Raw genomic sequence first — 15264 nt, forward strand, 5'->3', positions numbered from 1 at the left:
TGAGCTAGGGTGCGCAGGGCTGCTTTAATGTGCTCTAACTCACAAGTGTAGCCAAGCCCTTAGTATCTTTCCCAGAACTGAAGAGCTCTGTGTAATTCAAAAGTTGGTCTCTTTCACCAGCAGAAGTTGGTTCAATAAAAGATATTACCTCAACCTCCTTGTCCCTCCCTTGTCCTGGGACAAACATGGCTATAGCAATACTGCAAACAATAAAAGTTTATTATCAATATAAAAAAGTGGTAGCTGCTGGCAGAGCGTTCTTAATGAGGGCCCTGGGACTTCTGAACTTTTTTCCACTTTGTTCCAAAATAGCCTGAATTTGATGACCTTCCAGGCATGTTGTAGGTTGCAAAAGCAATTTGTTTGATAGGATTTTTAGGGAAGGATGAGGGTATGTTCCTGGGTATGTCTGATTTGGGAGTGAGACTTTTCCCATTTTTTTATTGTCTGTTGGCTTAGGTAAATTGTTAGCTCCATTTTGACTGTTTAATGCTTCAGGCTGACAGTTAATTTAATTATGTATCATTATTAATGCTGGTAGATTGTGTCTATAAGTATAGTTATTGTCAGGCACTTCTGTGCGTATGTTCTTTTTTTTAAGTTAAATCTAAAGAAAAGGAAAAATAATAGAAAAATGAAATTGACCTAAAGCTACTGAGAGTTCCTCCTGCCATTTATCTGCAGCCACAGATTTTAGCTTTGTCCTATGTGTGTAATTATCAAAAGTAGTAATTCAGTATAAGCTGGCCTGGACTCCTGCTTTCTGCTGAGCAAAGAAATAAGATGAAATGGGAGACTGGATCCTTCTTGTTTAGTAAGTTTCCCCTTTCTGTTTTTGGTGGAAAGAGGCCATTATTTCTGCTGGACCTCATAAATCCTAATAATGAAACTGGCTTCTAGCAAATCATGAGTTGTTTCACATATCAGCAAATATTTATCTAGCTAGGAGGTAAATGTCGGGGTGGCGAAATTTGGAGAGCATCTGATTCTTCCCTCTTCCTCTTTCCAAAGTAAACAGGCACCCTCTAGCCTCCTCCCCCGAAATGATTTACCCTCCTTTTGTTAAGGAACGTCTAGTAGAAAGGTATGGATCCTGTCTAATATGGTAACTAGAACAAGCAACAACCGCGTTGCTGGACATGTGTGATTAGTCCTGGGAGCTTTATGCTTTTCATATTGGTCAGCTATGTTGTTTTGCATTATAAATTCCCTGTGCCAACAAACTCACTAGCATAAAACATTTATGCAGGGAATCCTGCTTGACATTCCTTTTTTTAATGACATCACACAAATTGTCAAGTAGTACCAGAATTGATTTTAATTAACTAAACTTAGAGACATATGTTTTCCCCAAATGAAAAAAAAAAAAGATAATGAGCAGTGATCATGACGACAACAACAAAAATATTACTGTTAGTTCACTGCAATAATTTTTTGGCTGTGATTGCTAAGAAGCGTTGTTTTCCTTTTCCCATGTTTTTTCTTCCCGTGTCACCTCTGTTCTATTTACGATTATCCGTGGAAGAGTGAAGTGGGGAAGAGCACTCTTCTTTAATATGGGCCTCCCCTCCTCTTTCTTTCAGTTGTTTCAAATGATGCATTTTCACTAATGGTGCAAAGCTTGTCACGTGTGATTACATGTGGTCGGCTGTACAGTTGCATGATAGTATTGTTCTCCTGAGAGATGCTTAGCAAGGTGTGTCCTGCATTCAGCTGCTTACATTTCATATTTCATCTGAGATTTACTTAGATATCCAGATAGCCAACGTATAGTGAATTTAACTGCTATACTTCAGATGCTGTCGACTGCCAATAGCATTAATAAAAGGATGCTTCATTAACTGCATGATTAAATTGGCATTAGTTGTAATTTCTTAAAATAAACCAACTACACATGCCAATGTGTTGGTTGTAAAGAAGAGATCAGGTTGCTTATTTTTGATTGGACATGGCTTGATATTGAACAGATTACCAAAATATATGTATGTAAGGAATTACAGCAAATGCTTATAGTGCCTTAGGTCATAGATATCCCACACTGTCCACTCCTAAATTATTGGTCAGCAATATGGGAGTGGCCTGTGTTACATTTATGAATGTAAATTACAGCTTCAAAACTGCACCTGCCTGAGTAAGAGTGTTTCAATGGTCATATTTGTTTATTTGTTTTGCTTTTGCATCTGCTTACATGCCACTATTCAGTTGAATTATCTTTTTAATGGAGAATCAGGCACACAGTGTGCAGCTCTAATCCAGTGTGAATAAAAGTGAAAATCGCATTGCACACTCTAAAGTGAATGTGTCATGAATCAGGCCTTTAAAGATTTATTGGAAGTCACTGATACCTAGAATGCCTCGATACAGTCCAAACAATGTTTGTGTATAATATTATGAAATCCCTACATCATTAATTGCTATACATTTTGGGATGATACTGTGAAGATGTTTTTTAATGGTTTACATATTTCCTCTATGATCCTAAAGTTGATTTTTCAGAAAGTTAAATGCCCCAGTACTTATACGATTCACAGAGATAGTTGACATTAGTTAACATATTTCTAAACGCAGGTTTTGCATAGAAGATTTGTAGCAACTTTTTATTTTTTTAATGTTTATTTTAGTCATCCATATTGATGAAGACGCAAGTTTTATGAAGGGATAATTATGTTACCGTCAGTCAGGCCCATCAATTTGCATGACCTACATAAAAGATTTTTGAAGAAGGAAGAGGATTTACCAAGTTATTAAAGGATCAGCTGTTAATTGTCAAAATTTTATTCTCACATACGCCACATGTGTTATTTTATTGTAATGAGTAAATAGCAATAATACATGTTAAATGATTGCACTGGAGTATTTTCCTGAGCAAACTGCCTGTTGTTTTCATAGATAACTAGATTTAAATTTATATAACGCTGAAGTTACAATTGGGATATTCTGTAAGTTCTAGTTTAAAAAAATTGTCCAGCTCGTTCTTTCTCGTCTGCAGTAATGAAAAGTTCTTGGAATACAGCCTTGCAGTAAGTAGTCCTGCTAAATTATGTTATTTTCTAACCTTAGCATCAACGAGATCCTCGTCTGAATGAAATTTTATTCCCGTTCTATGATTCAAAAAGAGCAATGCAGATAATTGAGACATATGAGCCAGATGAAGATTTGAAGAATAAAGGTAAACAAAGTGGGAATATCTGTGTATCAAAAATTAATACCACATTCTTTAGACACTTTAAATTTTAAAAAGCACCTACGTGACTTGGGAGTCTATCCCAATGAGACTGAGGCCAGGTCTACACTATAAACGTACATCGGTGAAAAATCCACACCCCTGAGCAACATAGTTATACTGATCTAATCCCTGGTGTATATAGTGTTATGCCAACAGTAGGGCTTCTTTCACAGGTACATAGTAAAATGCTATGTTAGCTTTTACCAAAGCTGTGGGGTTAAGCACCTTTGTGCTCTCCTAATCTTCTCTATGAGCTGCAGAGGCCGAAGGCATAACATAACCCCTGGGGCTTGTCTAAATTGCAGCATCCTACTCTGTCTGCTCTAAGCCTCAGTTTTGCCCAGAATCTCTCCAGTACCACCAGCTGCATCTCTACCCCTGACGTGCTCCTCCTGCCTTAGGCATGCTCCCTACACAAGGGATTGTGAGGAGCCAGTGGCTGTCTTCCTTGGTTCCTGCAGCACAGGAAACAGGCCTTGACACCACTCTGGTCCTTTTACCAGGAGTAAAGCAGCTGAATGAGGAGTAAGGATCTGATCCTGTGTATGTTGCTCCCAGTTTACTCTGCTATCTTTCCATCACACTATCTGTTAACAGATTGCTTATGCTGTTTTCCTAAAATTGAATCTGGGAGGTGATGGTCTCTCCATAACTTCTCAGGGCAGTCCAGTAAAAAAGGGGAAGACTTTCAGTCTATACACTAGCTATCAGATGGGAGATATCTCCTCTCAATAGCACAGTATTTCTTTTTTAAAAAATGATCTATAGGACATGCGAGGATCCATTGTTTTCTCGCAGTCATGGATCGGAATTTTGAAGGCTCCAATTCTATAGCTTATTTTGTTTTCATCTTCGTATGTACCAGAAACTCCCCTTACTAATTATTTCCTTTTCTTTTTAATCTAATCATATTGGTCACATGTTTAAGGCAGTCATGAATCTCCTGTCTAGATGCCAGCATATTTCAAGTGTTTTCCCATAATGTACAAAGTATAATGAACATTATTTGCCCCTGCTCAGAAAGAGATGCACCCATGTTTTGCGTGGGCAGGAGTTAAAGTAAGCCAGTAGTTTATGAAGATAGGTATTTTGCAGACAAGAAACTGTATCTAGAAGCTGATGTCGGCATGAGCGTCTACACTTCTTTCATACTCTTTCAAACAATCATTGAGTCATGGTAGCAACTTGAGCCTATTGTGTTAATTCTTTCTTTCTCTATTATTTGTACTGTGATGTATGTAAATGTGGACTGTCTCCTGCCAAAAAATCGATGAGGTTTTTCTGATGATGATCTTTCCTTGGTGGGGTTAGTTCATGCAGGTTTCACCCCAATGGAATTAGTGGAAGAAGGGGAGGAATTGGCCCCAGAAATTTTGGATCCTGAATATAGGCAGGTCATTCATCTGGCTTTAAACCGTACTGTCCTCTTGTTGGGTGATTGCTCCGTAGTCCAGTGTGGAGACAAAACCAGACTAGGTTTTGTCCAGTATCAGACGGGGATGACATTTTGAAAAGCACGTCATTCCGCCCCCACCAGTGTGACCTTGCATGCACCATCCATGTGAGGTCATGCTGGGAGGGACAGGTCCACACCAATCCTGGAAGTACCATAATGTCTTGTATTCTGGGAATGCATGAGTAGCCATCCAATATCCAATGGAGGCAATGGCTTATCTGCGTGGTGCCTGTTCTCTGCAGTCCTTTACAAGACCCCCTATTCCATAAAGCACTTAGGCACATGTGTGCACTGAATAGCACTGTGTGGGAGGCAAGACCTTGTTCACTGATTGTAGCTGTAAGAAACCAGTCCTGCCTTGGTCACCGTACAGCACGGGTAGTGAATTATTTTTTTGTCAAGGTCCAAATTTCTTGGTCAAGGTGTAGTCAAGGTCCAGACTCCAGAAAAAATCATTAAAATAATAACAACAATAATGATAAGTAAATAAAAAGATTTGGGGCTCCATTCAGAAGCAGCTGGTGGTCTGGATTTGGCCCATGGTCCGCCTGTTGACTACTCCTGCTGTACGGTAAGGATCAGTAACTAGTAAGGGTCAGTAACTACGACTCAGCCCTTCCTCATGTGCTGTACAGCACATGGATGGCTCAGTAAGCTCAGGAGCTCTGTGAGAGATCAGTTATAGACACTTTCTCCTTCTGGGGGAGACTCTGCAACTCAGCCACTTAATTATGTTATCACTGGGGCAGGGCTTCATTATTTTGCTAAAATCTTAGCAGATATCCACCAGCTATACACAGCAGTGATTTTTTTTTCACTATCTTATACTTTTTCCTCCAGGCTAATCACATGTCATGCTTGGAGCTACTTTGTTCTGCTGTTTTTAAGTTCTTACTGGGGTGGGGAGGTATTAAATTTCTTAAGATGAGAATGTGTGATTTTTAATTTTTTTTCATTTTCTCCTAACTCTAAACAAGCTGAAGGGATTTGGCTGTGACCAAGAATAGGAAGTTCAAAGCCTCAAGTGAGAATTTTTCAGAAAGTTATGAGCAAGTGAAAGCTGGGGGGGTTAGGGATTCTCTGTTGAAACAGAAAGGTCATGTGAAACAAAATTAGAGCTGCTGTGAGCTGTCCCTTGCCAATAACAGAGCTCCATGTCTGACATTAGGAAACATGAACTTCAAATTGCATTCAAATTGTGTAATGTAACGTTTAGATAGTTAACTGCCTACCTCCCCCGCTCCCCCCTTTTATTTTTTTTAGCATGAGGCCATTTTTAACATAGATATCACAGGCAGATTCTGATCTGGCTTAAATCAGAATCTGGCCCCTCATCTTTTACAATTTCTGAAGCACAAAACAAAAAGAGGTGAAAGAAAACATACTACAGACACTGTGGCCAAAGTTACTGTACACAAAAAGTTTCATTTTCTTGCATGGTTTTGTTTACACAGAAAATGTTGTCATTTTCATTGTCAGGAAGATAGGCTACTCTATATACTTCAAACAGTGGGGTGGTTAGCAAAAGTCTTGAACCTTCCATGTTTTGGAAATAAATCCAAAACAAATTAACTTTGAAGCTCATGCTAATAGAACCTTTGGATTCCAACCTTTGAAAGACTGAGAGAGTCTTGTACTTAAATTACTGTTGTTAATTTTCTTTCATCTGCTGTTATAAAATACCAGCACCTCTTCTGGGTAACAATGTCTGTGTTCCTTTAAACGCTAACAATCTGTATTGTCTGCATAAATACAAAAAAAACATAAAGCTATTTTTTTCCTTCCAGGTCTCATATCAAGTGATGGATTCTGCAGATATTTGATGTCAGATGAAAATGCCCCAGTCTTCCTTGACCGTTTGGAATTATACCAGGAAATGGACCATTCTTTGGCTCACTACTTCATCAGCTCCTCCCACAATACCTATCTAACAGGCAGGCAGTTTGGCGGGAAGTCTTCTGTAGAGATGTACAGACAAGTGCTTTTGGCCGGTTGCAGGTTGGAAATACAGGATAATGGCTTTCATAGTTAATATTGTATGGGGGAAATCAAATACTTCATTTTATTTACCTTGGCAATTCTATATGATACCATGTAAATATAACAAGTGTGATACATATGAAAAATATCATAAGTAAAATTCCTTTTTGTACAAAAACATATGGAAAGAGTAGCCTTTAGGAAGTTGTAGTATTGTTGGGGGAAGGGTGTGTTGGAAGATGTAGACTGCACACTTCTGCAGTTCAGAGGGATTTGTGCTGTGCAATTAAGCCAATCTGCATTTACATGGGTATCGGTTTATGACTTCCAGTTTAACTACTTTCAGTGCATAGATATGGTATATCCAAATTAGCTAACGAGAGAGTAAATAAAGGAGTGCTGAAAAAAAAAATACTTTCACTCAGACATTTTGCACTCTCACACACACACAGTTTAATGTAATATGTCCATAGTTATAAAATCAAATTGAAATAAGAGTTTGTGTATTACAGCGTGAGAGGAATTGTATTGCTTCTAAAATTGCAATGTTATTTATTGTAGTCTCTGCTCCTGAACAAGACCGATTGCTTGGAGTATCTGTCAAATGGCTTATATATTTATTGAAATATTGTGGAAATTGACATAGTTGTTATTGGGTTTTTAGATGTGTTGAACTGGATTGTTGGGATGGAAAAGGTGAAGACCAAGAACCAATAATAACACATGGAAAAGCAATGTGTACAGATATTCTTTTCAAGGTAGAATATATATATATCATTGGTAACTTCAAATTTATAAATCAAACTTTAAACCCAAATCCTCTCTTCAAAACCCAGACTGGGAAATTTAGCTAACAAGTAGGGAACTCTGAAGAGAGAAGGAATCCCACACCACAACACTGCATGCCTGGCACTACATCATAATGGAATGAATGATTCAAATGGGGTGGTTCCTATGTCCTGAAGTCTTAAAAGCTTGCCTCTGCCTCACTACCTGTTCCCACCCCCCTCTGCATCAAAGCATGCAGGGAGCCCACTCAGGCCCTCTGCATAGGCTCTCCAAAACCTGCCACTTTTATGGACTCCGCTGCAAAAGTCCCCCTTACTGGTGGAAGGGACAGGCGAAACGCAGGAGTTGTCCCTTCAGCCAAAATCCTCCTCTCGGACAGATCAGCTGTCAGATCCCTATGTCTCAGAGCAGCACTGAGCTTGAGGCTGTTGCTATCACCTTCCTTCCGCAGGTGAAGAGGGAGTTTTTTAAACATGGCATGCAAGGTAGTTAGTAGGAGTAAATGGAGAAATGAAATAGACACACTTTGTTCCGTCTGTCTTTGCTTCATTTGCAAATCCATCATGTTCTGTGTCTGTAAAATATTTCTACTCATGATTGCCACTTGATGTGTTTTAACATGAATGCTTTCTTTGCATTTTAAAGGATGTCATTCAAGCCATTAAGGAAACTGCATTTATTACATCTGAGTATCCTGTTATTCTTTCATTTGAAAATCACTGCAGGTATAAAGTATATTCATCTTCCATTTTTAATAGTGCAGTGAAAGAGCAATTGTACCTATGATAAGGCTTATAATAGTTCAACTTTGCTTGGAAAACTTTGTAACAGGGTTATGCAGATAAATTAGATTAGATGTCGCTTTGAAGAGATTCAGAGATGTTTGCTTTAATGCAAAGGTCAAGCTTTATGTTGGTTTAATAATGCTGTGATTCAGCAGTGAGTTACATTTGAAGGTCACATTAACCGAATAATATTTAATCAGCAAATTACTTTGCTCTAAATAAATTCATGCATTTCAGTTATATTAGTTAGGTTTTATAAACACTTAAAAGTACTTTAAGTCTTGTAATTTTATTGTAAGTGGGCAGCAAATTACATGAAATACTTGTATTACTTCTATATTAACTTTTTTTGTTGCTGAATGATGGCTTGGGATTTTTTGGGGGAGAGTTGACAGAGAGAATCTTAAGAAATTAACAAATGTCACTTTTTTCAGCAAATACCAACAGTACAAGATGTCAAAATACTGTGAAGATTATTTTGGTGATCTCCTTTTGAAGCAACCTCTAGAAACACATCCAGTATGTATCTTTAAAAATTGTGTTTATATCTTGGGTTAATTTTATTAGCAAGATATAGTAACTTGGGGTCACATCACCAATAGTGAAGAAACTTGTGTGCCTGGACCTAAGTTTTCAAACGTCACTATTGATTTAGGGCTTCTCAGGTTTTGGGTGCTTGTCCTTAGCTGGTTCATTTAATTTCTTCTGAACAGGGATTGGTGAAGGACTTCTGGCAAGAGTTGAGGAGCCATGTCCTCATGCTGAGTCAGGCAGGGTTGCCTGCCCTATAAAATAGACCGATGTAGTTCCTTTGCTTGTGACCTCACCACCTCATCTCTCTGTAGTTTCCACTCATTGATGCTCTACTTAATGCTAAACTGTATTAATGCTAAAATGTGCAAAAGCCTTATTTAAATGAATCTTAGCCATAGCCGGCAGAGCATTACAGGATCTAATGATGAATGCATCTTGTGTGTATAAGCAAGCAACGTGGCCAGTCCACAGCTGGTACAGAAGAACCCGGTGTCAGGAGTACACTAAGAACAGAAACAGAAGGAACAAAGCAACAAAATGCAGACGAAGAACAGCCACAAAGTTTGCAGGATCTCATCAACATGCCACTTCTCAATGCCCTAGAGAACTTCAGCTTTGACAAATCTTCACAATGGATAGACAGTATTTTGCAAGATTTCAAATTGCAAACAAACTTGAGATAATAGAAGATTAGGGTTGGAAAGGACCTCAGGAGGTCATCTAGTCCAACCCCCTGCTCAAAGCAGGACTAATCCCCAACTATATATATTTTTTGCCCCAGTTCCCTAAATGGCCCCCTTAAGAATTGAACTCACAAGCCTGGGTTTAGCAAGCCAATGCTCAAACCACTGAGCTATCCCTCCCTTACATGTATCTTTTTTAATTTATGTTGTGGGAAAGCAAGCGAAGCATATCTTTAAATCCTTTGACTTCACTGCAGACTGTCACAAAGATAACTATGAAAGGATTCTGGCTATGTTTGATGCATACTTTATACCTCAGAGAAATGTGGTTTATGAAAGAGAATGTTTTCATGAGAGAATTCAAGAACCAGGGGAAAATGTTGAATGTTTTATAAGAATTCTGCATACATTGACTGAAAACTCTGATTTGGAGAATGCAAAACATGAAAATATCAGACTCAGGCTGGTTTATTGGGTTAACAGATGAAAAACTTTTCATAGCAGCTGAAATTGAAGAGAGATTTAACCCTAACCTCAGTTATTTAAATAGCAAAACAGTCTGAACTAGTGAAACAGTGAAACTTAGAGAAACTTGACAAACTTAAAAACCTGTAGCTAGCTTAGAAACTGTGTTAAAAGTTATTATCATAAAACCCCTGAGGCAAGGAGAGAGAACTCCCAAGTTAACAGTGACAATTCCATCCTACATACACATTAAGTAGAAAAAGTCATATCTCAAGAGATTATGCATGTCCAGCCAGAGGCACATGATATAATAAATGCATGAAATGTGGACTTTTTGCAGCTGTTTGTTGCACCAAAGCAGTCAGAGAGTTGACTCATATCATGGACAACCAAGAGCCACTCTTTCTGAAAGCTATTACTTGTGATGACATAGATAAAGCCTTGCAAATCTACGGATATCCGCATCCGCGGACATAGTTGTATTGTTTACCATCTTTGCTGATTGCAAATTGGATGCAGCTCCAAATTTTTGTATTTGTGCAGGGCTCTAACAGTGACATGTGTGCGAATGCAGATACATATAAACGGTGGAATGTGGATTGCGGTTCGGATAGAAGTTAATTATCGCAGATTCGGATCAGATGTGAATCCAAATTTTTGTATGTACACAGGGCTCTAGACATAGAACCTACCCTGGAGAGTGAAATTAAATATTCATGGCAAGACTATTGACTTTTAAATTGACTCAGGAGCTGATGTCACAATCATCATGGAAGGGACTTGCAATCACATTCGGTCGTTCTCAGAGCTGAAGTCACAGCTTGACACAGCTTTGACTAGCCTTGGAGGTATACTGAATGACTTGGATCAACTCACCATAGAAACAACTTGCAAAGATAAAAGCTTTGCATTCTGAGTGAATGTGATCAAAGGATCAAAGACAAGCAACTTCTCAGTTGTAGCATAGCTGCCATGATGGTCCCGGTGAGAGAGGTGGAAAAATTTGATAGAGGATTTGGTGATATTGGACTTCTGAGGGATTATCCAGTACAAATCAACTTAAGAAACAATGCTGAACCATACAGTGTACAAACACCCACACCAGAGAGATCTTGGAAGAGACTAATTGCAGATTTATGCAAATTCAGAGAACATCACTGCCTGGTTATCGTGGTCTATTTTCCCAGGTTTATAGAAATAATGTACTTGAAAGACATAACATGTCCCAATGTTATTGAGAAACTGAAGTGCACTTTTGCTCACTTTGGTTATCCCAGAGTAACTGGTGATGGGCAACTGACCACAGTTCACTGCAGCAGAATTTAAGTCACTCTGAACGAAATGTCAGTTTGATCATATTACTAGCAGCCCACATTACCCACAAGCAAATGGAGAGGCTGAGAGAGCTGTACAGACTGCTAAGAAAATCCTACAGCAGAAAGATTGATTCCTTGCTCTTCTGAGTTACAGATCCACACCAATAACAGCAACTGGATAAAGTCCAGACCGGCTGATGGGAAGACAACCCGGCACTAGTGTTCCACCTTTGGAAAAGAACCTATTTCCAAAGTGGCCAGACATGAGGAGAGTAGGCAGATCACATAAAAAGACTACAAGAGCTTCTGAACATATTTTTACAACAGACATCACTCAGAGAATTGCCAGGTCTAGAACCTGGAGACCATGCTCATGTAAAAATGGATGGAGAAAAAGGAGGACAACTTCAGCTATCATTGTATACAAAAAATAAATAAATTCTGTACCAATATAATATGTGATCATGACTGATGGTGGAGAGTTCAAAAGGAACCATTGACATCTACAATTTGTTCCTCAGAAAGAACAATCAACAGATAAAATGTTAACAGTGGCAGATTCAGAACAAGAAGATTGCAAACTGACCAAGGCCAGTCTTTGCAAGTAATGGACAGCCAGATGCTAAACTGTACTATGCTGTTCAGCCCTTAGGAGGCACTGTGTAAAATACTTTATTTAAATGAACCTCAGTGAGAGCATTAAAGGAGCTAATGATGAACACATCTGGTATATATAAGCAAGCTCTGTAACCAGTTCATATCTGGTACAGAAGAACATGACAGATGCAAAGTAATTGATCATATGTGCCTGGAAGGGAAGGATGTAGTGCCTTCAGCTGCATCTTGTATTTCATGCTTCATGGTCCAGATCAAGCTTTGGAATCTGGGCTGCTGTCAGTGCTGCATTAGGAACTGAATTGAATGAAGAGCTCCCAGCAGAAGCAGCAACTGGAGGACCAGTCAGGAGAACTAAAATCCATGTACATTTCAGTCTCATACATAGCCAGGAAATATAGCAGATGCTGGAGCATTCTTAACAGGCATGGCCTACCGATATTCAACCTTGGCCTAACCTATTTTCTAGGGAAGGGGTTCTCAAACTTCATTGCACTGCGACCCCTTTCTGACAACAAAAATTAATACACAATCCCAGGAGGAGAGACTGAAGCCTGACACCCAAGCCACGCTGCCCAAGGGCTTCAGCTCCAGGCAGGGGGCCTGTAACCTGAGCCCAGAAGCCCTTGAGTTTCGGCTTTGGCCCTGAGCGCTGAAGCCCCGGGACCCAGCAAGTCTAAGCCAGCCCTGGCGACCCCATTAAAATGTGGTGGTGACCCACTTTGGGGTCCTGACCCACAGTTTGAGAACCACTGTTTTAGGGTCTACATATGCTCTTCCTGGGCCTGCCCGCTGCTTTGCAAAAACCATTCAAACTCTCTGGCAACAGCCACTGAATGTCAGAGGTGAACAGTTGCTATCAGCTGCACCATGCTGCTGAGGGGAAATGAAGCCTGATTGTACTGACGTCTAGTGAAGTTAAAACATATTCACTGCTGGTCACAGCTGATGATAACCTAGACTTCACTTTATCCTTATTGTACATGTTGAGATTGTTGTACATCAGAGGTGGGCAAACTATGGCCCGCAGGACCGTCCTGCCCAGACCCTGAGCTCCCAGCTGGGGAGGCTAGGCCCTGGCCCCTTCCCCACTGTCCCCCCTCCCCCGCGGCTATGCCACCGCACGGGCAGCGCTCTGGGTGGCGGGGTTGCGCGTTCCTGCCGAGCAGCGCGGCAGCATGTCTGGCTCCGGCCAGGTAGCGTGGCTGCCGGACATGCTGCTCTGAGCCCAGGGGGTTGAATAAAGAGCGGGGGGTGCCAGGGGGCAGTCAGGGGACAGGGAGCAGGGGGCGGTTGGATGGGGTGGATATTCTGGGGGGCGGACAGGGGATGGGGGTGGTTGGATAAGTGTGGAAGTCCTGGGGGGGCCTGTCAGGGGGTGGGGGTGTCGATAGGGGTCAAGAGATGGGGAACGGGGGGGTTGGATAGGCGTAGGGTCTTGGGGGGCCTGTCAGGGGGCAGGGATGTGGATAAGGGTCAGAGCAGTCAGGGGACTGGGAGCAGGGGGGTTGGATAAGGGGTGGGTCCTGGGGGCAGTTAAGGGCAGGGGGTCCCAGGATGGGGAGGTTAAGGGACAAGGAGCAGGTGGGGTTGGATGGAGTGGAGGTTCTGGGGGGCGAACAGGGGATGGGGGGGTTGGATAAGCATGGGAGTCCCGGGGGGGGCCTGTCAAGGGGCAGGGAAGTGGATGAGGTCAGAGGATGGGGAACGGGGGGGGGCTGGGTAGGCAGGGGGTTCCGGGGGGCCTGTCAGGGGGCAGGGATGTGGATAAGGGTCAGAGCAGTCAGGGGACTGGAAGCAGGTAGGTTGGATAGGGGGTGGAGTCCTGGGGGCAGTTAGGGGCAGGGGGTCCCTGGAGGGGGTGGTTAGGGGACAAGGATCGAGGGAGTTGGATGGGTCAGGGGTTCTGAGGGGGGCAGTCGGGGTGGGAAGAGGGAGGGGTTGGATAGGGGGCGGGGCTCTCGGGAGGGGACGGTCAGGGGACAAGGATGGGAGGGGTTGGATGGGTCGGGGGGTCTGAGGCGAGCAGTCAGGGGGTGGGAAGAGGGAGGGGTCGGATGGGGTCGGATGAGGTCGGGGGCCAGGCTGTATGGGGAGGCACAGCCTTCCCTACCCGGCCCTCCATACAGTTTTACAACCCCAGTGTGGCCCTCGGGCCAAAAAGTTTGCCCACCCCTGTTGTACATGGTTCCCTTGCTGGAATTGAATGATTAAGTTCACTTAATTATAATGGAAAAGTGAATATTAGCTTGGAAGGATGTTGCATCAATTGTTGGTTCCACATGCTGTTTGCCACCTTTGTTTGCTTCTCCTTGTATTTGGGAATCAGGATGTGTTGGGTTGACAGTGGCTTCCCTCAGAGGCTGTTGATGCTGGTCCTGCACAGTGACCGAGCTGACCAAATGATGATTATTATTTTATGTGGTGGTTGAATACCTAGACACTCCACCCACTCCAGAGAGATCTGCCTCCCGGTTCTAGGATTCCTTACTAGCCCTGGCTATATCTTCCAGTCCTAACTCACTTCTACCTCAATGTACCCCTTGTCCTTTTCAGCTGTGATCCTGGGTAACAGATCCTTCCCCTACCACCCAAATCTGTACTCCTATGTGTGTGCTGAAGCTTGTACCCCATGGGATCCTGTCCTGTGCTCTGCCCACCTCAGAGCGGAGAGTGATGGGCCAACAGATGGTATTCCTCTCCCTTCCCAATATGGAGCAAGTCATTTAATGATACTTAGCACATATGTAGCATTTGGCATTTGATACTGTCCACAAACATCAAAGATGATCCTACAAACCCTTACTGGCAGGTATAGTCCTTATCACCTGGCTAAGGACTACTCGCATAGATAAATCTTTGCAGGACTGTGCACTGGTTGCTGGAACCTCGCAATACGGCGGTGAGTTAAGCTGGGTACATATTATTAGTCACATTTAGCAAATTAGGAAATTGATGCTAGGGAACTGAGGTTAAGTGACTAGCCCAAAATCACACATGAAGTCAATGTCCGAGTTGATATTCCAGTCTCCTGACTTGACTGTTGCCAAGGTAGTGTGGTCCTGTGCATATGGCAGTGGACTAGGAATCAGGAGAGCTAGGTTTTGCTCCTGCCTATGCTAGTGATCTGTGGCATTATCTCTGTCACTTTGTTGCTCTTTCTCTGCCTCAGTTTCCCCTCCCACTCTGTGTCTTGTCTATTTAGATTGTAATTTCTCCAGAGAAAGGACTCCTTTTCTATTTATTGTACAGTGCTCAGATGGAAAAATGCTTTATTTTAAAGCTATGTAACCTATTCCTGCCTTGTTTTCTCCATCTGTAAAGTGAGGATGATAATACTTTCCTGCCACACTTGTGCATTGTGTTAGTTAATTTTTGTGAAATGTTTTGTGGTCATCAAAAAATGAGTATTTTG

At 41.8% G+C, this 15264-nt stretch overlaps 1 protein-coding gene across 4 annotated transcripts in view; it reads left to right on the plus strand.

Annotated features, from left to right (window-relative positions):
- The window catches only part of PLCB4 (phospholipase C beta 4), a 205931-nt gene that overhangs the window by 106318 nt on the left and 84349 nt on the right, over positions 1–15264 (plus strand). For all 4 annotated transcript variants that reach the window (XM_050952026.1, XM_050952028.1, XM_050952029.1 and 1 more), the window contains 5 exons: positions 3061–3169; positions 6470–6680; positions 7327–7420; positions 8097–8176; positions 8671–8755. In XM_050952026.1, coding sequence (XP_050807983.1) covers positions 3061–3169; positions 6470–6680; positions 7327–7420; positions 8097–8176; positions 8671–8755 — 579 coding nt within the window. The remainder of the gene's footprint in view (positions 1–3060; positions 3170–6469; positions 6681–7326; positions 7421–8096; positions 8177–8670; positions 8756–15264) is intronic.

Source organism: Gopherus flavomarginatus, chromosome 4 (assembly GCF_025201925.1).
Source record: "Gopherus flavomarginatus isolate rGopFla2 chromosome 4, rGopFla2.mat.asm, whole genome shotgun sequence".
NCBI classification, from domain to species: Eukaryota; Metazoa; Chordata; order Testudines; family Testudinidae; genus Gopherus; species Gopherus flavomarginatus.